The sequence below is a fragment of the Furipterus horrens genome, unplaced genomic scaffold (genome assembly GCF_987537825.1).
Source record: "Furipterus horrens unplaced genomic scaffold, mFurHor1.1.pri manual_scaffold_6, whole genome shotgun sequence".
Lineage (NCBI taxonomy): Eukaryota > Metazoa > Chordata > Mammalia > Chiroptera > Furipteridae > Furipterus > Furipterus horrens.
In genome coordinates this window covers 176,148,105-176,175,665 of record NW_028327176.1, presented here as the reverse complement: position 1 = coordinate 176,175,665, position 27,561 = coordinate 176,148,105, and the positions used below count along the sequence as shown (strand labels likewise).

The 27,561-nt window shown below is 38.0% G+C and overlaps 1 protein-coding gene and 1 pseudogene across 2 annotated transcripts in view; one reads left to right on the top strand and one right to left on the bottom strand.

Annotated features, from left to right (window-relative positions):
* Nucleotides 1–27,298, bottom strand: part of AIG1 (androgen induced 1) — a 224,912-nt gene extending 197,614 nt beyond the window's left edge. For both annotated transcript variants that reach the window (XM_090279925.1, XM_090279926.1), the window contains exon 1: nt 27,113–27,298. In XM_090279925.1, coding sequence (XP_090136051.1) covers nt 27,113–27,253 — 141 coding nt within the window. In that variant the 5' untranslated portion in view covers nt 27,254–27,298. The remainder of the gene's footprint in view (nt 1–27,112) is intronic.
* On the top strand, nt 13,812–14,985 carry LOC150007871 (serpin B6 pseudogene; annotated as a pseudogene).
* Nucleotides 27,299–27,561: the final 263 nt, after the last annotated feature.

The following is a 27,561-nucleotide window of genomic DNA, read 5'->3' as shown; positions in this document are numbered from 1 at the left end:
CCTAATTGAGCGATGTCTGAGTGTTTATTGGTAGACATCAGCATAGTTACTTACTTATTCAACAAATATTTTGGGGCCCCCAAAGTGTTCTGGACACTGCTAAGTTTTGAGCATTCAGAAATGACTAGAATGTAGTCCCTGACCTCAATGAATGCAGAGTGAATTGGGATAGACAGATAAGAAACACAGATAATGCACGTATTCGTTTTCTAATACCACAACCTGAAGGGCTTAACCAACAGAAACACATTGTGAGACATCACAGTTCTAGAGGCTAGAAGTCTGAGATCCAGGTATTGGCAGATTGGTTTCTCTTGAGGGCTGTGAGAAGAAATCTATACCAGGCCTCTCCCCCAGTTTCTGGTGGTTTGCTGGCAATCCTTGGCATCCTTGGCTTGTAGAAGCATCACTGCAATCTCTGCCTTTATCTTTACATGTGTCCTCCCTGCATGTGTCTGTGCCAAATTTTTCCTTTTAATAAGGACACCAGTCTTGTTGGATTACAGGTCCACTCTATGCCGTTATGATCACATCTTAACTAATTACATCTGCAACAATGCTATTTCTATATAAGGTTACATTCGATGATATTGGGGTTTAGGATTTTGACATAAGAATTTAGGAGGGTCACAATTTAACCCATAGCAATGTACAATGAAAGGCATAAAATCTCATTGTAATCATTCATCAGACTTTGGAAAATCCTTGTAGAAAAGCTACCATTTCCTGAATGACAGCCATTCCTACCACCTAGTCACCAAAGTCAGTCCCTGTTCCTATCATCTGCCCCATTGGCTGCCTGGAGTGCTAAAATCTTAATGAATGGGAGCTACTGCAACTGAGTGTATACCCCAGCTGTGTCAAAATCCCAACCTTCTACTTTTCTTCCAATGCAAAGAACTAGATCAGAACCAGACTACCAAGTTTCAGAAAAACAAATCAGAACTTTCGTAATATAGAAAACGATCCATTTCACTTGTATTGCCAATTCAAGATTTGAATTGTGCTTGTAGATGCTTTTTTTTTTTTCTTTCTGGAGCTGTGGGAAAAACATTGATATTGTTTGACACTTTTTCCTCAGTAAAACCTACATACACTTCATGATGTTTATAGTCAATTTGAGGAAGCATTCCAGCTATCATACTTCTAGGCAAATATTTTAAATTTAAGAATGTAAGGGATATTAAAATTACAATACACAACAAATTTTGGAACTTCCTGATTTTTCTCCTCTGAAGATCTATGCTCTCTTTGCTCACCCCATGTGGGTTTGCCTGCAGCACCATCTCGAAGATTACTCACCACCCCCAAAAGCCATCAGGGCTCTGCTTTTCTCCCTCAAGTACTGCCTCAGTACCTCCCACTCTTGCTGTTGTCTTGCATGTTCTCTTTGATGAAATTCCTTTGGCTTATCTGGCTTTCTTGGCCTGGGACCGTAGTTAACCACCTATATTACTTTTGCTTGATGATACCCTCAGTATTCTGCTGTATTCTCATTGATCTATGTCATGTTGCTCTTATTCTAAACAAAATTTTGTGACAATGTAGACTGTAGCAATGAGTTGTCAGGCACAGTGACAATCCTAGCTTAGCTGAGCTAAATTGCTAATACATTTTCTGCCCAGGATACAAGTCTCTACTTCTAGCATTTAGTTCTAGGCCTACTCTCTACAGCTGTGGGACACACTCAAGACATTCTATGGCTTCTGTGGTTTTCTGTGAGCCAGCACTGAAACACAAAATGAAAACAGGAGAGCTTACGCCTGGGAAAGGCTAAAAGGTCTTTATGAACCAAATGTCATACACCCAGAGGTCTTCAGAAGTACAAAGTGGCCAGTTGAGACAAAGAACCACTAGCCTTCTGCATAGATGGCATCTTCAAGTTGGGAAGAGGGGCCCTCATAGAGAAAAGAATCCCTCCACTAAACTGAGGTCAGAAGGAAACTCCACCCTCAGAATTGATAGACCAGAGTCCTCTGTTTACTACTGTGAAGGGATTAGAGTAATTCAAGCCAAAGGCCTTTATACAGTAGGGCTGTAAGCACTGTCACTTTTCAGTGTTAGTATTTTTCATTTTAGTGTCTTGTCTGTTTCCATGGAATGACTAGTTTTAAGACTCTTAAATTTAAAGGAGTCTTAAGGAAGCACAGGAAAGGCAATGCAGATGATTCTCCAAAATCAGCGTGGAACAACTCTCACCTCCATGCACTTCTGCTAATCATATAGCCTCAGGGGAGCACCTCTGGGCTAGGTTACAATAAATACGGAAATCTCTTTTCATCACCTCCAACACTATCATCACCACCAGAAGCAGCAATCACAACTCTCAGAAACACTCTCAAGTCCATCCATTTAGGGCAGAAAATGAAGGCAAAATGTTCTGATGTGGCAAGTACTTTTAACTCAGTTACTCAGAAGAATCCTCGCTAATGAAATGACTAACCCCTTTCAAGGCCTTAGTAATTCTCCTTTAGTGAACAATTCTGGGTTAGAAGGTACCAAGAAGAAGGGCGTTCAAATACCTCACTTTATATTACCTTTTAAAAACATTTTTTAATGATTTATTTATTTTAAATTAAATTTACTGGGTTGACTAGCAGTGATTAGTAGGATCATATAGGTTACAAGTGTACATTTCTATGAAACGAGATCTGTAACAGTGGCTCGTTTCAGAAAACTTCTGCATTTATCGCACCTACCCTGTCAGGCTATAAATGATGCCTCAATGACAGCATTGCTTGTCATTGTATTATCATAACCTAACAGAGTGGTACATAGGAAGTACTGACAAGTGTTTGTTGAGTGAACAAGCTAACTAATAAAAAATGGCTATTTTTCATTGCCTTTTAAATGTATAATTCAATGACACTTTCTGAAAGAACATATTCACTGCTAATGGCCTAAAACATATATGTACGCTAGGTATTTGTGCCTAATGTATACACAAATCTTCCAGATTTGGGGATAACATAATAAATAAAGTGTTAATCCAATGTATATAGGTTTTTAGTTTTGTTTTGTTTTAGTTTGGTTTTAGCTTTGATGAAAGATTAAATGAATACATCTACCTCTGCTCATAACGAACTCTTGTATTTTATTGAGTTATATATCTGTTAACAAAACAAAAAGTAGAAGTGTATGATGGTGATGAAAATTAATACCAACCACTATTATTTTATCTAGGACACTTTTTCCTTCAGGGTTCAGAAGGTTAAAATGAATGCAGTGCCAAACAATATTATCTGTCTGTGGTCTTGAAAAATATCTGAAGAATCCTAAAATAAAGACATTTCCATTTAACATCTCCTGGATGTTTTAAGTCATTCTTTGGTCTGAAAATGGTTGCTCAGACATTAAGTCAGAAGTCACAGTAGATGGTTTCTATGGTGGCAGGTCAGACAAGCAGTTCTGGGCTCTGTCCGTCCGATCTTCTGGGCCTCACGCTGCATGCTGTCCTCCAACATTCTCCAGCCCCTGCAGACCTCTACCTGCTTCAAGCTCCATTCTAGAAGGAATTCACACTCTCAAGCATGGTCTTCCTCCCCGCAACCCTTCCAACTTGCTCCTTTTTCCTCTAGTAAATAATGCCCCAGAAATTAAGCTAGAATGGTAGAAGGCAAACAACATGATTGCCTAATTAGAGTAATTCATACAATGTTGTGAATAATTGACAGGTAGCACCCTTGTAGGCTAATTGTACTTTAATTGATGAAATGTGCTCACCAGGATTTTTTTGAGCATCGGGCTCACTGGTCTCCTAGATGCCTCTACATGTGCGACTTCACCATCATATTTTCTCACCTCTTCCCTTAAAATAGAAATTTGAAGGATAAAAACCTAACATCTCACTTTTATAAACTTAGTTATAGCTACTATTTAGAGCAATTCAACACCAATACAAGTAGAAAGAGTTATAAGAAATATAAAAGTCTCTCAGATATGCATACAAAGATGATACAAAATGAAATTCTAACTTTTATAATAAGTATAATTAATTATTTAAGACAATAAACTTGAAGTATGCTCATATTATTTTATTCACCATTAGCATTTTATAAAGTCATTATGGGGGTAAATATATTTCACTTGCCTTTAAAACAAAGAGAATAAAGACAGAACAGAAAATTAAGGGAGCACTTTTAAAATTAGAAAGCTTTAACAGTTTTCATAATATTGACTTCTATCTCCTAAAGTAAATGAATGCTTTTTTTTTATTTGTAGATTAAAGTTATGGCAAAATGTCAGTTTCTTCTGCTTTCTTTATAAAAATAATTTATAGCACTTTCTATCCAAATCACATTAAGACAAAATACTAAAATCAAAAGACTATTTAAATGAAAACCAAATCCTAACCATCTCTGAGATCAAAGTAAACAACCTGGGTCAATGAGGCACACGTGAAGAGCAAAGGAAAGATATCTTCATGTAAATCTGTGGTTCAGAGAATTCACTTGGCAGCTGGCACTGGGAGAACAGAAAGAACTAGCACAAGCAGTGGCAGAAACTAAGTTAGCGTAGTCCGTGGGTGGCATCAGAGCCCTTAGGTGAGAGCCATGCGTGTTGAAAGTTTCAACAATGCTGATAGAAGCTATAGAAAAAGTAGATATATTTTAAACCAGTCCAACCCTACTGGCTAAACAACCCAAACTTGTACTTGAATGGAATTCAACTTTGGCTGAATTCTCTTAAAAAGCTGGCCACAGGTCTGCCATTGACACACATGTTTTGGTTTGGCACTGAGCCTCCCAAACAACAAAGCAGGTGAAATTCCACAAAGATATGCTTCTAATAAATCATTCTGTCTGTTAGACAGTAACATTTACATATCATCCCTCCAATTCCTAATTGGCTAATCAGTTGCAAGACCAAATTACACAGTACTGAAGGCAATAAGAAACACAGGCATGTAAACAATATCACAATGGTTCATTGTACTGTCAAGTTTATCCTGTTTAAGCATGCTATTTCTATTTGGACACAGAAAGCCTCATAATGATACCATTTTTATGAAGGCCCTAATCAAACTAAACTAACCAACACAGTATATTGTTTAGGAGTACATATTATTATTTTTTTTTAAGAGAATGATGAACACAAAATTCAGAATGGCAGCTATCTCCAGGCAGAAGGCAGAAATATAGGATGGAAAAGAACCATAACAAAAAAAGCAACAGTACTAGTCAAATCAATGTTATAAATGTTTATTACCTTATGCATATATCGATTATGCTACTTTGTATTTATCATTTTTCCCATGATTTACTTTTGAAAAGTCTCTATCTTGCTTAGACTGTGATGTACACCATGGAATAGGACATAGAAAGCCTGGATTATGCAGAGAGTAACCTATATTCATTGTTAATTAGAAATCCCTTTGAAAGTTCTTTGATCTTTGCAACATTTCTGGCCAAAAAGCTTATGAAATTAGCTGTAGTAGTAACAGCATACAAAAAGAGCTAATAATGTGCTTTCAGTTCTTTGATATTTACCACTTTTTCTTTTATTAAGATTTAATTTTTTTTAGAGCACATTCAGCTTAACAAAAAAATTGAAAGGATATTACAGAGATTTCCTATACCACTCCCTGGCCGACAGTACAGCCTCCCCAGTTATCAACATCCCTCACCAGAGCAGTACAATTGTTACAACTTATAAACTTACAAGGACATGCCATCCAAAGTTCATAGTTTACCTTAGGGATCACTCTCAGTGATATACATTCTATAGATTTGAATAAATGTATAACAACATGTATCCATTATTAAAGTATCACATAGAGTATTTTAATTGCTCTAAAAATCATCTATTCTCTGTTTATTCATCCCTCCCTCTTCCTTCAATCTGGGCAACCACTGTCTCCATAGTTTTGCCTTTTTTTAGAATGTCTTATAGTTGGACTCATACAATAGGTAGCCTTTTCAGATTGACTACTTTAACTTAGTAACATGCATTTAATATTTATCCATGTCTTTTTTTGGCTTGATAGCTCATTTTTTTCCACGCTGAGTAACATTCCATTGTTTCTACGAGCATCTGTGTGCAAGTGTTGGTGGGACATACCTTTTCACTGCCGTTGGGTAAATACCAAGGAGCATAAATTGCTAGATTGTATGGTAAGAGTATATTTAATTTTTTAAGAAATAGCCATACTGTCCTTCAAAATAGCTGCACCATTTCCAGAAATGAATGAGAGTTCCTGTTGCTCCACATCCTTGCCAGCATTTGTTGTGTCAATGGCCATTTTAATAGGTGTACAGTGGCATTTTGTTGTTTTGATTTGTATTTTCATGATGACATATGATGTGGAAAATCTTTTCATATGCTTACTAGCTGCCATGTATCTTCTTTGGTAAGGTCTCTGGTCAAATTTTAATCCAGTTTCTCTTTTTATTGTTGAGTTTGGAGAGAGTTCTTTGTATATTTTAGATAACAGCCTCTTATCAGTATGCCTTCTGCAAATATTTTCTTCCAGTATGTGGTTTGTTTTCTCATTGCCTTGAGAGTATCTTTCATAGCGCATACATTTTTTTGTGTGTTAATAAAGTCAGGCAATCAGTTATTTCTTTCATGGATCATGCTTTTTGGTGCTGTATCTAATGACCTAAGGTCATTTATGTTTTCTCCTATGTTATTTTACAGGAGTTTTATAGTTTTGCAGTTTACATTTCAATCTGTGATCCTTTTTTTTTTTCCCTCTTCTGGTTGTTTGCTTAGTTTGTTTTTGTTTTTATTTTTTAGATTCAGTTGTTGATAGTTGTGAGTTTGTTGTCATTTTAATGTTCATAGTTTTGATCTTCTTTTTCTTAAATAAGTCCTTTAACATTTCATATAACAATGGCTTGGTGAGGATGAACTCCTTTAGCTTTACCTTGTCTGGGAAGCACTTTTTCTGCCTTTCCATTCTAAATGATGGCTTTGCTGGATAAAGTAGTCTTTGTTTTAAGTCCTTGCTTTTCATCATATTGAATATTTCTTGCTAGTCCCTTCTTGCCTGCAAAGTTCCTTCTGAGAAATCAGCTGATAGCCTTATAGGCACCCCTTTGTAGGTAACTCTCTGCTTTTCTCTTGTTGCTTTTAAGGTTCTCTCTTTATCTTGAACCTTTGGCGTTTTAATTATGATGTATCTTAGTGTGATCCTCTTTGGGTCTAGCTACTTTGGGACTCTCTGTGCTTCCCAAACTTGTATGTCTATTTCCTTCACCAAATTAGGGAAGTTTTCCTTCATTATTTTTTCACATAAGCTTTCGATTTCTTGCTCTTCAACTTCTCCTTCTGACACTCCCTTGAATTGGATATTGGCACATTGAAGGTTGTCCCAGAGGTTTTTAAACCTCTCCTCATTTTTTTCAATTGTTGTTTCCTCATTTTGTACTGGTTGACTGTTTTTTTCTTCCTTATATTCCAAATCATTGATTTGAACCCCGGTTTTCTTCCTCTCATTGGTTTTGTGTGGATTTTCCCTGTTTCACTTAGCATAGCCTTCACTTCTTCCCTTATGCATTTGCCATAGTTAAGCATATTTGTTAAGTCTATGAGCATCTTTATCACCAGTGTTTTGAACTCTACATCTGTTAGGGTGGCTATCTCCTCATTTGTTAGGTTGGCTATCTCCTCATCACTTAGTTATCCCACTGGAACCTTGATACATTCACTCTTTTGGGCCATACTTCTCTGTCTCCTCATCTTGACAGGCTCCTGTTTTTGTTTGCCTGTGTCTTAGGTAGAGCTCTTGCACCTGTTATGTTGTAAGGGGTGGAGCCTTAGGTATTCGTCAGTATGGGCGACCCGTTTCACCACATTGTGGCTCTGTATGTGGGGGAGGGTTCTGAGAGGGAACAACGCTGCTTGCTTAGCACTCGCCCCTTTTCCAGGCACTCCTCCCACTTCTGTATCGAACTGGTGCCTCTCTAGCTGTTGCTCTGGCTGTCGTTTCCAGAGTGGGAGGGTTTGCAGATGTTCTAGGACCATGGGCTCCCTTTAAACAAGCAGACTCTACTGAGAGACTGGCAGTTTCTGCCTCCGCCCCAACCCCCACTGGTTTGCACAGTCAGAAGCAATGAGGCTTTATTTTCCCCAGTGATGGGACCGTGAGCTGCATGGTCTGGTCTGGTGCTGGGAGTACTCCCCAGGTGTCCCTCCCTAGTTTTTTAAATGTGAGACTGTGCTTTCTGCCAGTCTGCCGCTGCTGCCACAACTGCTGCCACCACCGCTGCCACCATCACACTGTGTCTTCTCCACCCCGGCTCCACCCCTCCTACCTGTCTGGGTGAGTATTTCTTCTTTATATCTTTGTTTGTTGGACTTCCATGCAGCTTGATTTTATGGAACTTCTGGTTGTCTCTAGTTTTGAGATAGTTGTATTCTTTCTTAGTTGTGGAGGAAGGCACAGTGTATCTGTCTAGGCCAGCAGTTCTCAACCTGTGGGTCATGACCCCTTTGGGGGTCAAATGACCCTTTCACAGGGGTCACCTAAGACCATCGGAAAACACATATATAATTACATATTGTTTTTGTGATTTATCACTCTGCTTTAATTACGTTCAATTTGTAACAATGAAAATACATCCTGCATATCAGATATTTACATTACGATTCATAACAGTAGCAAAATTACCATTATGAAGTAGCAACGAAAATAATTTTATGGTTGGGGGATCACCACAACATGAGGAACTGTATTAAAGGGTCGTGGCATTGGGAAGGTTGAGAACCACTGCTCTAGGCCTTCATCTTGGCTGGAAGTCTATGATCCATTTTGAGTTAATTTTTATGCAGGGTATAAGATCTATGTCTACATTTACTTTTTGGCACATGGTTGTCCAGTTGTTCCAGCACCATTTGCTAAAAAAAAATTATCATTGTTCCATTGAATTGCCTTTGGTTCCTTGTTAAGGATCAGTTGTCTGAATTTACTTGGATCTGTTTCTCGGCTCTATTATTTTTCCATTGATCTATTTTTCTACTTATTCACCGATACCACACTGTCTTCATTACTGTAGCTTTATAGCTAAGTCTTAGAGTCAGGCCTGTCAATCATCTAACTTTGTCCTTCTCTTTCAATATTGTGTTGGCAATTCTGTGGAGGGGGGGTGTTTTTATTTTTGTCACACCATATAAACTTTAGAACTGGTGTATTGCTATCCACAAAATAACTTGCTGAAATTTTTATTAGAATTGCATTGAATCTATAGATCATGTTGGGAAGAACTGACATTTTGATAATATTGAGTCTTTCTGCCATGAACATAGATTATCTCTCCATTTATTGGTTCTTTCTTATTTTTGTTCATCAGAATCTTATAGTTTTCCTCATATATGCTGTACACATTTTGTTAGATTTATATCTAAGTATTTCATTTGCGGGAAATCCTAATGTAAATTGTATTGTTTTTAACTTCAAATTCCATTTGTTCATGGCTGGTATATGGGAAAGTGACTCTATCCTACAGCCTTACTATATATAATCACTTATTAGTCCCAGGAGGTTTGGGGTCAATTCTTTTGGATTTTCTACACAATATTTGCCACTTGTTGGTCAAATCCAAACATGGCCATCTTTGGTAGAATCAAAATATAGGTATGGTCATTCCACTAAATGCTAGGTGAAAACTAATTTTAAAAAATCAAAAAGCCTTTTGCTGAAATTTTTCCAAGACCTGAAACTAGTTAAAAGAATATTTTTTGCATTATGTTCTTTGGCTATTATGAAGGTTATTATCTGGTCTTCAATAATTTCTCAAACAAAGAAATAATAGTTGATCATTTTCATTATGTAATTAATATAGTAGTTTCTCAGACAGGTTGAAAATTTCAAGAGTTAGAAAGAGTTACCAAATTGTTTACATTATTAAGTCTATTTCAAACAAATGAGACGCCCAATGAGAAAAATAAATAGAAGATTCAAATAAAAATTCAATTGACCCATCAGAACATGAACTTTGGATTTGTACTACACTGTAGTCCTGGATAGTAGTGGTATTTATTGCGATAGAGAATAATGTAGTAGAAGCAGGTTTGGGAGTTGAAACAAAGAACATTGATTTTGAGCATGAGTTTGTAATATATATTACTCTCTAAGCAGAGACATAAAGCAGGCAGTTGGAAATAGCAATATGGAACTCAGGGGAGACTGGGATTCCAGATATAAATTCAGAGGACCATCATCACCTAAAATGTACTTAAAGCCATGCTAGTGAACGAAGACTATAGAACAGGATCTAGGACTGGTTTGGGGGCCTTTGACACTGGGAGGTTAAGAAGAGGAAGAGATATCATACAGGAAAACAAAGAAGAAAGAGCCAGAAGAGTAGGAGGAAAGTTAGAAGAGCATATTTTCACAGATGCCAAGTTTGAAAAAGTGTTTCAAGAAACAGAAAGTAACTAACTGGATCAAATATTCCTGAGAATTTGAGTTAAATAAAGACTTGAAATTGGCCCTTGTATCTGTCAACATAGTGGTGAATGATGACCTTAATTATAGCTCTTTCAGCAGAGTGGGTTTAAGAGAGAATGTGAGAAGAGGAAGTGGAAACTGGATGTGTAGACAGTTCTTTTAAGGAGCTTTGCTGAAAATAGATTTTAAGAAATAGAGTGGCACTAAAAACTCAGGACCAAGATAAATTTTATTTTGCTTTATTTATGATGAGATATAGCATAGTATGTTTGCAAATGGATGGAAATGAAGCAATTGAAATGAAAAATTAGATAATACAGGGGAAAGAGGACAAAATCTCAGTAATAGAATGTTCAAGTAGGCTAGAAGTTGTGGAGTGTACACACAGAAGAGTTGTCCAAGAAGAAGACAGTTCACCTATCGTAACTAAGGAACACAGAGTACATTTTCAGCTGAAAGTAGATTTGGAGATTTGATGATGATGGGAGAATACAGAAGTCTCTTCTGATTGCTTTTAAAAAAATCTTTATCATTTTTACCATCACCATTTACTCCCATAATACTCCCCTTCCCCCAGTAATCACCACTCTGTTGTCCATGCCCATGAGTCCTTTTTCCTTTTTGCTCAATACTCTCACCCCCTAACCTCCTCCCACTAGCTGTCTTCTGCTCTTCATCTGAGTCTATCCCACTTTCCTTGTTAGTTCAGTTTGTTCCTTAGATTCCACATAGGAGTGAAGTCATATGGTATTTGTCTTTCTCTGACTGGCTTATTTCACTTAGCGTAATTTTCTCCAGGTCTGTCCTACTGAAACAAGCAGCAAGTTCATTATGCTCTTTGGCCAATAGGAAGATTATTCTCTGAATGAACACTGAGAGGATCAGTGAAGGATGACCAAGATTAGAGGACACAGGGCCATAGATGAAGGAGGCACTGTGAAAACAAGAAGTTCAACTGACCAGGGAAATGTAGTACATTGTTGGAAGTATGGAGGGCCCACTTGATATCTGTGGTCATAACCTAATGGCATGCTTTTGTGATTTTCTTTACTAGTGCTCAGCTGCTCAGTTGCAGACATGAGTAGGTAGGTAGTTTGGTTTAATCAGGATGACAAATTTTCTGGGTGAATAAATTTAAAGGCAAAGAGGGATATATATGGTAACTGAGGATATGCAAAGGTGTTTATGATGGACTGTGGAATCTATGGTTCTAAAAAATTGAGAAAATAAGGAAGGCATAAAGACTGGAAATTCTCCCACTACAAAATAACCGTGCAAGTCTCATTTCAGGAAAAAGAAATAACAGGGAGGTCACATCTGACAAGCATTCTATTTACAATTTAGATTTGCTTGCACAGTGTTGCTCCCTTTTCTATTTGTGCCTAAGGTCACTAATGGCAATTTTTAAAATATCAAATCAGGTCACATCATAATGGCTTTCTATGGCAAACAGAAGTTGGTTCAGATTATGTTTATTACAGTGAAGTTGTGAGTTTAACTCGTGTTAACATATGGAAACACTAAATGTATTGGAATAAAAAATCATTTTAAGTTACAATGTTAGGCTGACCTTCAGTAAAAATGTGAAGTAAGAATAAAGCAATTGCAATTTTATTACAGTATCTATGATATACACCTACTGACTTCTAACTTATATTTGCTAGAGATCCATGTCTAGACTGAAATATATTTTCTTTTTTATTATTATTGTTTGAAGACAGATAAGTCATTAAGGAAAACACCTTATCAATTATTGTCATATAGTTGTCTATTGACTGTCCATACAAACATGGAACTATGGTAGTATACCTACAGATGAAATCTTAGTCCAAGGGAATCCAACTTGTGAGGTATCAAATTTAAGTCTTATTAATAGTGACAACAACACAAGTTCTTTCTTTTATACTATGCTATTTGAAATCACAGTTTAAAAGCAGTCTGAGTGGATGAGGCCTACATAAGACTGGAATTTACCTTTGAAACTGACCAATCATAAAAATGTATTAATGATTTATTAAAGCTAATTTAGATAGTTTAGGCATATCAATTTATATTTATTCATATAAACTGCAATGGAAGCAGTAAAAGCCCACACCACTCAGATTAGTATTTTCAGGTGCTAATTACAAATAATTCTTATGCTGTCATTAAAGCACTATCTCTATTAGAAAATATTTGGCCAGATTAGTTCTGTGTAATTTTCACCAGGAAAAAAAGCTCATGTGTTCATATATATATATAAACAGATAAGTAACTTTTCCAAGACCTTACTCCAGAGCCTGTGCACCTAATTGCTGGACTCTCTATCTTTTCTGAACACTATACTTGGTTAAACAATTAATTTCATCCTAAAATGACTACAGTCCTCTCAAATCATGGTTCTTGTCCTTGGTCTCAGGTACGCACTTAACAATTAGAATAATAATAGAAAACATTTAGGTGTCCTGTAAGGTCCAGTGACACAGCCTCCCTTATCATCGAAGCTGGGTACTTGAGGTGTGCCCTTCGTGTGGGCTGAGTACACCCTCCTCTTATAGTTGAGCCTTGATTGCTGTTGACAGGTTAATGGGGGGTATTTACACAGGCCAGTCAGCTGTAAGGACTGGCTGTGACCACTGACCACTAACCTCCGCCCTCTGTGGAGGCTCAGCTGTGCAGGGCCAAGGTGGTGGTGCTCTGACGTTGTCTTTAGGTGTCCACTGGTGCACAGGCACTGGGATTTCCCAGATTGTACAGGCCAAGGTCAGCCACCACCTATGTTCTATCCAGGGCTACCCTGAATGAGCTATAGAGAAATCTGGGATGGCTGCTACTCATGTTGTTCGGCTTGGAGATCCCAGGTGAAGCCAAACTATGAATCTAGGCTGGCTGCTACTACTGCTAGGCCTACATTAAACCACCTTACCATGACAGGGAGTCATAGCAGCTCTACCTAATAGATAGAAGCAAATCCAGGGAGGCAGCCAAATAAGGAGAGAAAGAAACATGGCCCAAGTGAAACAACAAATCAAAACCCAGGAAAAGAGATAAACAAAATAAAGATAAGCAATCTATCAGAGGCACAGTTCAAAACACTGGTTATAAGGATGCTCAAGGAACTTAGTGAGGAGCTCAGCAGCATAAAAAAGAACCAGTCAGAAATGAAGAATACATCAATTGAAATAAAGGACGATTTTCAGGGAACCAACTGTCGAGTAGATGAAGCTGAGAATCCAATCAATAAATTGGAACATAAGGAAGCAAAAAACAACCAATCAGAACAAGAAATAAATGAGGATAGTGTTAGCAGCCTCTGGTACTTCAGACATTCCAACATTCACATTATAGGGGGCCAGAAGGAGAAGAACAGAGCAAGAAATTGGAAATCTGCTGCTTCACTCGCTCCCACTGCAACACAGACACTCTGGGACTCCCCATCATGGATATTCTGTCAGAAACAAATGGTACTTTTACCTTAAACTTTTTGAAAAAGCTGGGTGAAGACAACTCAGAAAATGTGTTTTTACTACTGATGAGCATCTCCTCTGCCCTGGCTATGATCCTCCTGGGGGCAAAGGAAACACTGCTGTCCAGATGGTCCTGGCATTTTCTTTAAGTAAAAGTAAAGGTGGAGGTGAAGACATCCTCCAGGGTTTCCAATCACTTCTCACTGAAGTTAACAGGACTGGCACGCAGTCCTTGCTTAGAACTGCCAACAGGCTCTTGGGAGAAAAGTCTTATGTTTTTAACTTATCTTTCAAAGATTACTACCACAAATTCTTCCAAGCAGAGATGGAAGAGGTCAACTTCTTCAAAGTTACAGAGGAGGCCAGGAAAACATAAACTCTTGGGTAGCAAACAAGACAGGAGGTAAAATTACAGAGTTGCTGTCTCCAACTTCAGTTAATCTGGCTACTTGTCAGGTTCTAGTGAATGCCATCTACTTCAAAGGAAATTGGATATTGAGTTTAACAAAGAGCACACCAAGGAACGATCATTTCAAGTCAGCAAGAATGAGGAGAAGCCTGTGCAAATGATGTTTAAGAAATCTGCCTTTAATATGACCTACATAGGAGAACTATTCACCAAAGTTCTGGTGCTTCCTTATGTTGGCAAAGAGCAGAATATGATTATCATGCTTCCTGATGAAATGTTGATCTGGAAACGGTGGGAAAAAAATTTATGAGAAATTCATAGAGTTGACCAAGCCAGACACGATGGATGAAGAAGAGGTGGAAGTGGTCCTACCTAGATTTAAACTGGAGGAGTGTTATAACATGAAGGATGTACTTCACTCTTTGGGATTGGCTGACACCTATGATTAGGCCAAGGCAGACTTTTCTGGAATGTTGTCCATGAGAGACCTGTTTCTGTCCAAGGTCATGCACAAATCCTTTGAGGAGGTCAACGAGGAAGGCACGGAGGCTGCGGCTGCCACTGCTGTCATCATGTTGCTTTGATGTGCAAGAATCACCCCCAGGTTCTGTGCTGGCCATCCCTTCCTTTTCTTTATTCAGCACAGCAAAACCAACAGTATTCTGTTCTATGGCTGATTCTCTTCCCTTAAGGAAAGGTCAGCACTGCCTGTAGCCCTACTTTCTGTCTCCTACTGATTCACTTTTCCTCTGACACTTTACAATGCACCTGAACCCAAAGTGACTTTTGGTGACAATCCAAAAATAAAGGGCCTAATTTTGAAGTAAAAAAAAAAAAGAAGAAGAAATTGGAAATCCATTTGAAAGAAATAATGAAATAAAACTTCCCTAATTTGGTTAAGGAAATAGACATGCAAGTCCAGGAAGTGCAGAGTCCCAAACAAGATGGATGCAAAGAGGCCCGCTCCAAGACACATCATAATTAAAATGCCAAAGGTTAAAGTTAAAGAGATTATCTTAAAATCAGCAAGAGAAAAGCAGAAAGGTCCCCATAGATTGTCAGCTGATTTCTAAAAAAAACAACAACAACTTTACAGACTAGAAAGGACTGGCAAGAAATATTCAAGTCATGAAAAGCAGGGACCTACAGCCAAGATTGCTCTACCCAGCAAAGATATAATTTAGAATTGAAGGGCAGAAAAGGAGCTTCCCAGACAAGAAAAAACTAAAGGAGTTCATCATCACCAAACCATTATTATATGAAATATTAAAGGGACTTATTTAAGAGAAAGAAGATCAAAACTATGAACAATACAATGGCAAAAATACATATCTATCAAAGATTGAATCTAAAAAGAAAACTAAGCAAACAAGAACAGAGACAGAATCATGGATATGAAGAGCGTTTTGATTGTTGCCAAGTGGTAGTGGTTGTGGAGGAACAGGTGAAGATGTGAGGGGATTAAGAAGTACAAATCGGTAGTTACAGAATAGCCATGAGGATGTAAAGTACAGTATAAGAAATGGAGTAGCCAAAGAACTATACACACGACCCATGGACATGTGTGGAGATTGCCTGAGGGATTGGAGGGGGGGTGCCAGGTAGAGGGTTCAAAGGGGAAAATTGGGACAACTGTAATAGCATAATCATTAAAGTATAATAAAAAAATAATAGAAAACATTTATTAAGTACTTGGTATGTGCCAGGCATTGGTTCATGTAACTAACACATCATCTTATTTCATCCTCACTGCAATTCTATGTGATAGGTACCATTATTATTCCCATTTAACAAATAAAAAAAAAATTAGGCCTTAGAGGAGGTAAGAAATTTACCAGTTGGGTAACTGGTAGATGGTAAGGCTGAGATTCAAATTCAGTCTGACTCCTGAACCCAGGAGCTCTTCTCTCCTGCTATAAAGCCTCTATTTAATAGATATACAGTAGGTTGTGTATAAATCTCCAATAAAAACTGACAGTATGTTCTGCTAAGAGTTATCATTTTTATACTATGTTAAGAATTACCATTTTATATCTTTAACTATAAATAGACTATTTTGTGAAACAGAAAACATTCCTTATCATATACAATTGGTTGCAAATTAGCCAGAAACTTCTGAATTTGTGGTAGGGGGTTTAAATTCAATAAATTTTCCTTCATTCATTTTGGTATGTCTTTGTGCACTGCTTCGAAGAGGCTTTCTTACCCTTTGACCTTTCTTCCAGTTTAAGCAGGAGACTGGATAGCCCAAGGTAAAGAAACTTAGAGTATTTGTTTTGACACTGACTCCCTGAAGGGCCCTGCGTACTGGAGGAGCACCAAAGGCCGCTACTCTCAGCCTAGCTGTGATTTTGCCCTTCTTAGTAGCCCACAGTTACTTCTCTATACCCTGCTCACCCTTGTAAACTGTTCCTTCACTAAACGCAATCAAATTACCTAGTTTGAGTATGCCATCTTTTCTCTGCCAGGACCTGGGCTGATACACAAGTGATCTGTTCTGGCCTGGAACACAGGCCTTAATATTTTAGAAAGGATATTTTCCCATTCTATATGTATTCTTAATGTTCATGTGTCTTTCTGAAAATAACAAAAATGTGTAAATATAATCACAAAGAAAAGGATGTGTAATATAAGAGCAAACACACTTTCCTTGGGCTCTGAATGCTGACTTTTCAAATTGGATTTAATAAATCACTCATGACTAGCTACAGTACAATTTTAATGTAAGGTGAATGGAATGCACAAGCAACCCATGATTACTGTGCACAGAAAACTAGTGCTCAGCTCAGCCATGTCAGTTCTGTCCTAATTAGGATGCTCGAGGCACTTGAAGGTTCATGTTTGGTTCAAGTATTAATGAGCCCAAACTAAACGTGCCAATACCACAACGTTTTACAAACATAGAGTTAATGACAGCTACTCACTTACATTTGTAAGATACATGATAGAATATTCGCAGGGCAACTCCTAGAGAGGAAATTGTTAAGTTGAAGAACCTTGCATAGTCATTAGTGTTATTTTTCTATTCATAGTGTTTAGCAAGAATATAGAGAAATAAGTACTCTCAATATTGGAGGGAGTGAAATTGATTGACTTAAAGCTAAGATACACTCCTAAAGTTTTTAGTATAGTAATTCCACCTCTAACAATTTATCCTAAGGAAATAATCGCAGATACATGAAAAAAATTATCTATTCATATGTTCACTAAGACAATCAGGGTAAACACCCATATGAAGAAATATACATTCATTAAAAATGGGAAAATGTATACAAAATATTCTAGCTGGAAAAAGCAGATATTAAAATTATATGCAAGCCATTTCTGGTGCCAGCCAAGGTAGAAAAAGCTGCCCACAGCTCATCACCATTACTGGTTACACCTAAAATCTCTGAACAGAATACCTGAGGGCCCTGAAAAGTACACATTGCAGGTAGATTGGGAAATAAAGAAATAGCATCAGGTCTAATTAATCTCTTCCATAACATTAAGGAAGAACAAGGGCTAGAATTGCACTAATATTGAAGTCAGAACAAAAAAAAACCAAATATTCCTCATAAACATAATAAATATAGAGGCAAAGTCAGCAAAATATAGCAAACTAAATACAGCAATATAGAAAAAGGCAATATATCACAATCAAGTGCATTTGCCCTAGGGAATGTAAGACTGGTTCAATATTTTAAAATCAACCAATATAGTTCATCATATTAACAGAAAAAAGAAATAAAATCTATATGAATATATCAATAGATGCAGTCAGTGCCTGTGACAAAATTCAACACCCATTTATAATTTTTAAAGCTTTTCAGCAAACAAGGAGTAGAAGAAAATACAATCAAACTGACAAATGATATATGAAAAAAATACTATCACTAACATCATATTTAACTGCAAAGACTATTTTCCTCCTAAAAAATAAGGCAGAAATATCGACTCTCATCATTTTTATGCAATATCATATTAGAAGTCTTAAACAATACAATAAAACATGAAAAACACAAAAAAGCCCTGAAGATTGGAAAAGAAGAAAACTGTCATCAGATGATGTAATTGTCTACTTAAAAAAACAAAACAAAACAAAAACAAAAACAAAAACAAACAAACAAAAAAATCACATGCAGTCTACTGCAAATCTCTAAGGATAAATTAGTTTAGCAAAATCACAAGACACCAGATCAACGTGCAAAAATCAAATGTATCTCTATGTACTAACAATAAACAACCAGAAAGTGCAATTTAACAATATAATACTATTTATTTCACTCGAAAGGATAAGCAGATGGCAAGTAAACTCAAAGATGTTCAACATTATTAGCCATTGTTAGCCAAATGCAAACTACAAACACAATGAGACATCACTACATACCAATCAAAATTGCTAAAATTAAATATACTGACAACATCAAATAACTGGCAAGAATGAGGAAAAACTTTATCACTGACACACTGCTGGTAAAATGTAAAATGACACAGACACTGAAAAACATTTTGCCAGTTTCTTCTAAAATTAAAATTGCAACTATTACACAATCAACCAGCAATCACCCTCTTAAATATTTATGCAAAATTAAAAATTTAGGTTCACACAAAAACCTGTACATGAATGTTGATAGTGGCTTTATTAACAGCAGCACCAAACTTGAAACAATCCAGATATCCTTTAAGGGGTGACTGGTTAAACAAACTGTGATGCACCCATACCATGAAATACCACACAGCAATAAAAAGTAACAAACCATCAACACATGTAGCAGCTTGGGTGAATCTCCAGGGAATTATTCTGAGTATAAAAAGCCAATCATATTTACGATTCCATTTATATAATATCATATTATTAAAATGACAAAATCACAGAGAACAAATTAACAGTTGACAGGGTTCAGAGATGGGGCTAAGGAAGAAGGTAGGTGTGGCCATAAAATTGCTACATCAGGTATCTGTGGTGATGTAACTGTTCCATATCTTGGCTGCTTTAATATCAATATCCTGGTTGTGAGATTATGATTCAGTTGTACCAGATGTTACCATTGGGGGAAACTTAGTAAAGCCTACACAGGTCTCTCTGTATTATGTCTTACAGCTGATGTGAATCTACAATTATCTCAATAAAAATGTGTATAAAGTTCCTTAAAAAATGCCACATTAAAGCCCTCAAATGTTAAGATGCACAGAAAATTGAGGATAATTAAGATGGAATATATTATCTTCCCTATGGTTTTCTGTATTATACAAATTTTCTATAATTCTATGTATTTCTTGAGATATTAAATTCTTAAATAATAACAGCATGACACATCTAAATATAAGTCAATATGCAGGGGCTATACCATTATCTAATTGACTTTTTAGAATTCCATGCTTCTAAAATGCTGTAATGAACATGTTCTATTTTCTCAAGATTCAAAAGAACAGTATTCAAATAATTTCTCTGGTTTTTCTGGATTAGACTATCTTGACCACACCTATCAGAGCTAGATTCCATATCATGGTCCAGAATAGATCTGACCAATGGAAGTCCTGCATTCACAGAGGGCTCTGTGCTCACTGTGCTATGGTAGGTCCGCTCTGTAGGTAAGAAATGGGCCCTTCAACTGTCTATCCATAGGCTGGTGGACACAAAGGAAAGCTCTGTTGTTACAGAATCCAAAGCACTAAGATTTTTCCAAGCATGCTTGGATCACAAGAATATCTGATTCAATATGGAAAATTGTACTACTGTTCACAGTTCCACAGAAACACATGACATTTAGGGTAACAGAAACAAATGAAAAGCCTCAAGAGCAGCTACTAATTTTGCTAAATGTTATAGCAGAGATGGGGGATAACAGGGATGGGAAAAGAAGTGACCTCAACTAGTTGTCAGATGACTTTCTGTAATTTCAATAACGGTTGCAACTGAGAAAGGGAATGGGTGATTATATCCTCAACTATCTTCCCCACTCTGACAAAACCAGGCCTCTATTTGATGTTTGATCCAAAACAAACACTTTCAAAGAAGATAAAGAGGGTGCTAGGCAAAGCATTATACTCACAATTCTTCCCCTGGGATAGGAAAAGGCATTATTTAACCCTTCAAGTTTCTGTGCATATTTCAGGATCAAGGATGATTCTGCTTAAAATAAAATGGCAGTTCCACCCTCTTTTTATAATATCCAAAAAATATATATATATATAAACAAAACAAAAAACTTACTTCATTTTGTTCACTGAGTACTCAATGAACTATTGGCCTTCACGTGGCATTCTGTGGTTTTAACTGGCAAAACTAAGTACCATAGTTACATAATGACATACAGAATCTCTTCTCAAGATATTTTATTTCCTATTTAAAATTAAGCCATAAATGAGAAAAGAATATTTTATTATAAGTAATAAGTAAATATAAGACAAACTCATGTGCATTGTTTGGTATCCTTATGTAGTTCTACCTTTTTAACATTTATTTTGTGTCAAAAATTCTTAGCATGTCTAAAAGCAAAATAAGTATCTGCCAGGTGTACTTGACCATTTCCTGCTCTTTGAACACCCCAAGCTTTTCAACATCTGGGACCTTATTCATCCTCCTCACTCTGTGGTTTTCTTAAATTTTTTCCCAATACAGATTTAGAAAACAAAAATAAGTGCCTAGATTATATTATTTTAAACCTCTACAAAAATGTCTTCTTCACCCAGTCAAAATATAAGACCGTGCCTTTGGCTTTTCTGAAATGATGATATAAGAAACATCAACTATATAAATACTTCTATATATCCTGCTAAAAATCAATCAAAGGCATTATCTACTATGCTGCCCAATGTTCTTTATATGACAATCTGAGTGATAAATAAGCTTGAAAAGTCGGTGCCTGGAAAGAACTGTATTTTTCTGATAAATTGCTGTGCTTCCTTTATGCCAACACTAGGGACAATGCAATCAAATGTGTATTATTTTTCGCCTTGGTTGCCCTGAAGATTAGCTAAATTTGTTTCATAGCAGCAATAAATAATCTATACCTAATGCCTACCACATATTTTTCTCTTCCTTTTATTTTAAAGTTGTCATTTTTAACAACATGTTTTTAACCACGTCACCATAAAAGTCACCTTCAATATATTTTGAAATGTGTTTAAATATATATATTTTTTAATCCTTACCTGAGGACAGGCTTATTGATTTTTTAGAGAGAGGGGAAAGGAAAGGAAGAGAAAGAGAGAGACACATTGATACAAGAAAGAAACATTGATTGGCTGTCTCCCACACATGCCCCGACTGGGGACCGAACCTGCAACCCAGGCATGTGCCCTGACCAGGGATGAACCTGCAACCTTTTGGTTTACAGGATGACACTCCAACCAACTGAGCCACACTTGCCAGGGCATGTTTAAATATGTTTTAAGTATAGTAGGCAGGATTAATATGTTGAGGCTATTCCATGTTAAATTACAAAACAGAAACGATGTGGCCTAGAGCAACATTTGTCACATTACAATGTGCAGACAAACCACCTGATGATCTTATTAAGGTGTAGATGCTGATTCAGAAGGTCTGGGGTGGAGCTGAGGCTCCATTTTTCTGACAGGCTCCCAGGTAAGACGGATACTCTGGTTGCCAGACCACACTTCCGGGAGGCAGGGCCCAAACGATCTTCCGCACATGCATAAATGAAGTCAGTACAGAGAGAGTAACTAACGGGTGAAATGCAGCCCTAAGAGATAACTCTCAAAATGGTGGCAGCACAGACAGAGCAGATGGGATAATCAAATTTTTGTCTTAATCTTTAAAAATCAAATGTCCTAAATCCAAAGTCAGTAGTAATTTAATTTTTAGTAACAAATGTCCAGTTCATGTTTTTCAAAACAGTTGATTCTGGCTAATGTGTTAGGCATTCTACTATACACATTTGAGTAAAGTTCTGATTGATATATCTTTTTAAAATCCCTATTATTTCAAATATCTTAGGGAGACTTAGGGCAAGAAAAGAAGGCTCACTGAAAGTTTGTTAAGAAAGCTTTCCATTTGTTCAAATGTTAAAAAATAATTATTATACTCCAGCATTAGTTTGAGGCCTCAACATGTGTCTGCCTTTTTCTTTTAACTTATTTATGCTGGTTTTATTCTGATTTCTCATTTTAATAATTTTGGGGGGTATTGTTACATAACTTGAGAGGGGTAGGTATTCTTTCATTAGTGATAAGTGAATGAATCTGTATCATTTGAAGAAAATTCATCAGCTGTAATATTGGTTAAGGAAGTATTTGAAATCAGTTTAGATTTTCTTTCTCTCAAGCTTATTTCTAGTTAAGGGTATTCTTCTTCCTGGTATGGCATGTTGCATAGTGATAGTCTCCAAAATACTTCACAGTCAAACAAAGACCTGGTTTTTCCACTGTTGTTCAGTTTTTGTAGATTCTCATATTGCCTATTGTTACATGTATGTCTCCTCTGCACAGCTTCATAGATGCAGTAGGCTAAAAGCTGTATTTTGGGTAAAGCTCAAATTAACCAATTACCTAATATACATAAGAAACCAGCTGAGTCACTGCATAAGCACAACAACATTTAAGATGTTTTTTTTCTAGGTCTGAGGATATAAAGCCATGTATACTAGCTTTCTTTTGCTGCAGTAACAAATTACCATACATTAAGTGCCTTAAACAACACACATTTATCATTTTATATTTCTGGAGGGCAGAAGTCCAAAATGGTTCTCACCAGGTTAAAACCCAGGTCTGGAGGCTCCAGGGGAGAATTTATTTCCTTGTCCTTTCCAGCTTCTAGATAACTCCCTCCATTCCTTAGCTCTTGGCCCCTTCCTTCATCTTAAAAGCCAGCAATGTTGCATCTCTCTGTCACTTTCTTCAGCAATAACCTCTTCTACCTGACTCCTCTTCTGCCTTCCCCTACTTTTAAGAACTCCTGTGATTTACTTTGGGCCCACCTGGAAAATCCAGGATAATCTCCCTATTTTAACATCAGCTAATTAATAACCTTAACTCTCCTTTGCCTTGTAACCTAATATATTCATAGATTGCAGGGACATGGACATCTTTAGGGACCCATTATTCTGCCTACCACACCACAGCATTTCATTTCCATTTACTAACTTCAATTTTCCTGAAGCACTGTAGTTCTCTCTCAGTTTTTCAAAGCTGGAAAAAGAAGCTCTAGGAGAATAACAGTATAAAATTACTGAGAGCAATATCTTGCATTTCGATTTTAAACCATGTGCTTTGATTCTACTGGGATGACTCATACTCAAAGAAAGCTATGGCTAGAGCTGGAATGGCCACTGTCATGTAACCATCTGCTCCTGGATACACATCGCCTGAGATTCCCAACTTGCATTCTGGTAAACTGATGCTGTGGAACATGGAACCAGACTGTGGCCACCAGAATAAATGTCCAGACTCCCTGTGAGCCAAATTGACTAGAAAAAGGGCCTTCTCCTTACAATTTTGAAAAGCTAAACCCTCTTCCAGAATTGCTCTGATGAGCTTCGAATCGTTAAAGTTGTCCAAGGCACTAAGCAAAAAAGTTTATTCAGTTTTTTTAAACACACAGAAATGAAAAGTTAAATGGGTAAATTATAGTAGCCTAATTTTTTCATGCCATGCCTAAGAATTGACAGGTTGGTTGTTTTAACAGCTACACAATGCTTAAGCCCTAAAGACTATAAATCCATATAGTCTGTCTACAATGTATCCAGCCATGTAATAGGAAAAATAGAAACTCATTGAAGAAGATAGAAGACAGAAGAAACGCTGTACATAGGACCATAGGACAATGATGCCTCAGTCCCCTTCAAAGTTATGACCTTCTTGAGGAAATCTGGTTTATTGGTAGTGGCTTGAATCAAGTCATTAGCAACTACAGTACGGTGTTTCTTCTGCTCTGGTAGCAGAAGCCGGGGAATGAGTTTTGTCATGCCATGTTTCAGGCCAAGATCCTGCATCAAGCTCTCGGACACAGTAGTTTTTGGAATCCCCGGATCAGCTTCTAGTTCTCACTCTGTCAGTCATTGATCTTTGTTGATTGCAGCCCATGCATGTTCAACATTCTCAGGGGTTCTGCTTGTTGCAGGCCTCCCAGAACGTGGATCACTTTTAACAGATTCCCAACCATCTTTAAAGCACACATCTGTGGCACACTTTTATGTGTGCTGCACTCATTGCATCATCCCCGAAAGCCTTCTGGATCATCCAATTCGTTTCCATGGAGGAATGTTCAAGCTTAATGTAAAATCTGATGCCGATTCATTGCTCTACTTGCTCATTTTGAATGCGATAGTCAGAGTATACATGCTCACCCGATTGGGTCTACTGCCCCCACTGACTAGTACCGTGACGTTGTCATTGTTCATATATGCACATTCCAGTCCACTCTCCTTGGCTGCCAGGTCACATTGATATTGCGCAAACCATTCTCGTTATATTAACAATGGTTGGACTTCTTTCAGACAGATCTCGTGTATGTGTGTATATATGTATATTTATATATATTAGTGATACATCTATATATCACTTTGCATGAGTGTCCCCCTGTGAATATATTCTACATATATTTCTCACAAGAACTCTTGGTTAAAGAGAATTATTATATCTCAATCAGAACCTCAGAGAGTAAGGAATTTCAAAGACTGGTTGACTGGTTGAAGGCCCCATACAAACTAAATCTAACTATGAAACAAAGTAAAAGTTTCAAATTTGAATTTATGCCTGAATTCTGATAGACACCGTATATTTTTGATGATTGTTATTTACGAGACAAGTCCAGTCACCAAATGCTAAAATAGAGTGTTTGACAGTTTAAGTAGAGTCAAACAGGCTCTACTACAGATTCTCGTCACACAGAGGTTATGAGAAATATATTGTTTTGTGTGAGTCTTGTTTTTCAACACACAGTAAGCAAGGCCACTATGAGAGGCAGTGATCTCTCATGGTTTAACCAACACCTTCACTTTCCATCTTTCTCACCTGCTGATCCCCCTCTGCTCCTCTCCACACTATATCTAAGGCCAAGGTGCTTCTGAGAACTGTTCATAGCTCCTATGGCCCTGCTGTGGTCTCCATCAGTATTTTAGCTCAACACTGCTCCTTGGTGACACGGCAGTGGGCCAGCTCTCAGTGAGATCTGATTGAGGAAGGGGATATTGTGGTGATCTAAGAGGAATTTTGTTTGCATAGCCCCTAAAAGAATTATGACAACCTAGGCACATATTTGTAAATAACATGTAAACATTTCTAATGTAAGTTTAAACACTTGAAGAAGGGACATGATTTCTAACACTCTACTACACATATATGAGAACCTCAGAGCTGTAGATTTCATTCATTCAAACTATGGCAATTGCATGCTATACATCATAATTGGCAGAGCCAATCCTCATTGACAAGCCAATCAAGCCAATACACCTTCCTGTCAAAATAAGTCTGACTTTGTTTTTCAGTCAAATATGAAGACAGTCCTGGTGACAATCATCTTAGCTTCTGAATGCTAAAAGAAACAGATAAATACAGCACAGAGCTTTGTCAACTGCTCATCCCTTGGATGAATGGAGAACAAGAAAAAGAACTGGCAGGCATCATCCATATTCAGAGGGAGGTATATTTCAAAAAAAGACACGGAAGTAGACTTGAAAAATGAAAACCTTGAAACACTGAAATTCTTGGGTACACCATGTGCCCTAGGGTACGAGCACAATTTGGAGACGTCTAAGGAAAAAAAGAACTTAAATTCTTCTCTGAACATATCTAATATGACATAAACATAAGGTGACTTTTCTAAACAAAAACTCTGTGACTTTTTTATTTATTTTTTTTAAGGATCCTAAGCCTTTGGAAATACCTTAAAGCAAGTATCAAGTTCTCTTCAACAAAATGGAGGGTCAACAGAGATGATAATCTTGCTTGTGTAGCCAGCCTGGTATATAATTTTGGACAGACAGTTCTGGCCTCCCAGGAACTGGTTCTATGGGTTCTGTAGTCCTTAGCAGTGGTTGCTTTTGCTGGAACCCTCTGCCCAGACTTGATCATCTTTTGGATCCAGAGTAAATTAGCCACTTTTCATTCTGAAGTTCTTACGTTCCACCCTTGGGCCTTATGTTCATGTTCTGATTCTCTGGCCCTTATAGTGCCAGAAGCCAATAGTTTATAAAACAAAGAAACAAACAAAAAACAACTGCAATTGCCAAGGCTGTTATGTTGTGCCAAAAGAGGGGCTGCTTATGCAAACTAATTCAGTGTTTACACGGAAAAAGAAGAAATCAGGGTGTAAGGTCACACGCTGGAAAGGCATTTTGAAAATCCCTATTCCCTAATGTTTCTGGGTGAAAGGTAGTAAGGAAATGACTGATGCTGGGCAAAAAAATAAAAATAACCAGATGGCAAAAAGACAACTTTATTAGGCGCTTTCTCTTCTGTGTGTGGAGGACTTTGGTCTTGGCAGAGGAAGCTCCGAGTAATTCGACAGTACCGTTTCCACAGTTGCCGCAACTTGATCCCACGATGGGTGCTCTGGAAAGCACCTTGGGGGTGAATTAGTCAGAGGCCCCTCATGATCAGGGTTGTCCAATCCATTGACTAAGTTGAGCATCTTTCCATGTCACTTCTTAGAAGCAGGTCTGTGTTCCCCTCCAAATAGCCCACTGCCTGGCTGCACCCCACCTCCACTTGAGCTACAGCAACCAGGTAACGTGGGTGGTGCAGAAGGGCTGCCGGCAGACAGGCCTTTAGATGCAATCACTGGGGAAGAGACGAGGACAAGGCTGGATGCCAGCGGCGCGTGCGCACAGGTGCTGGAGCGCCCACAAATATACTCAGGCTGAAGTGCAGGGCGGACGGGGTGGGGGGTGGGGGTTGGGGGGAGGGAGGTGACGGCCTTACCAGATCTATGAATGTCAGGAATTTCCAGCTTCCTCCGTAGGTCTGGTGCGAGGGCATTTCGATGGCCTTGTAGTTGCACAGGATAGAGCAGTAGGACAGCAGGATCGCCACCCGCAGCACCTGACAGGGAACAAGCGCCATGTTCGCCAGAGGCCTGGGCTGCCTGGGCGGTGAGGAAGGGGGGTGGGGGGGCTGGAAGCGCAGGGTGCGCGCGCGGTGGGAAGTCGGCGCAGAGGACTGCCGGGCGGGACAGCGCTGAATGGGGCGCGCCCAGCTGGAGCCCGGTGACTGCGAGTGCCCGGGCGACCTGCGCGGGCGGGGTGGCTTGTGCGGGCGCTATTGGTGGCCGGGCAGGCAGCGTGGCGTCAGCTCCTTCGTCATCTCCGTCATTCTGTTCCAGCGATCTCAGGGCCCAGGAGTCCCGGCCGGGGGCGCCCCCTAGGCGACCC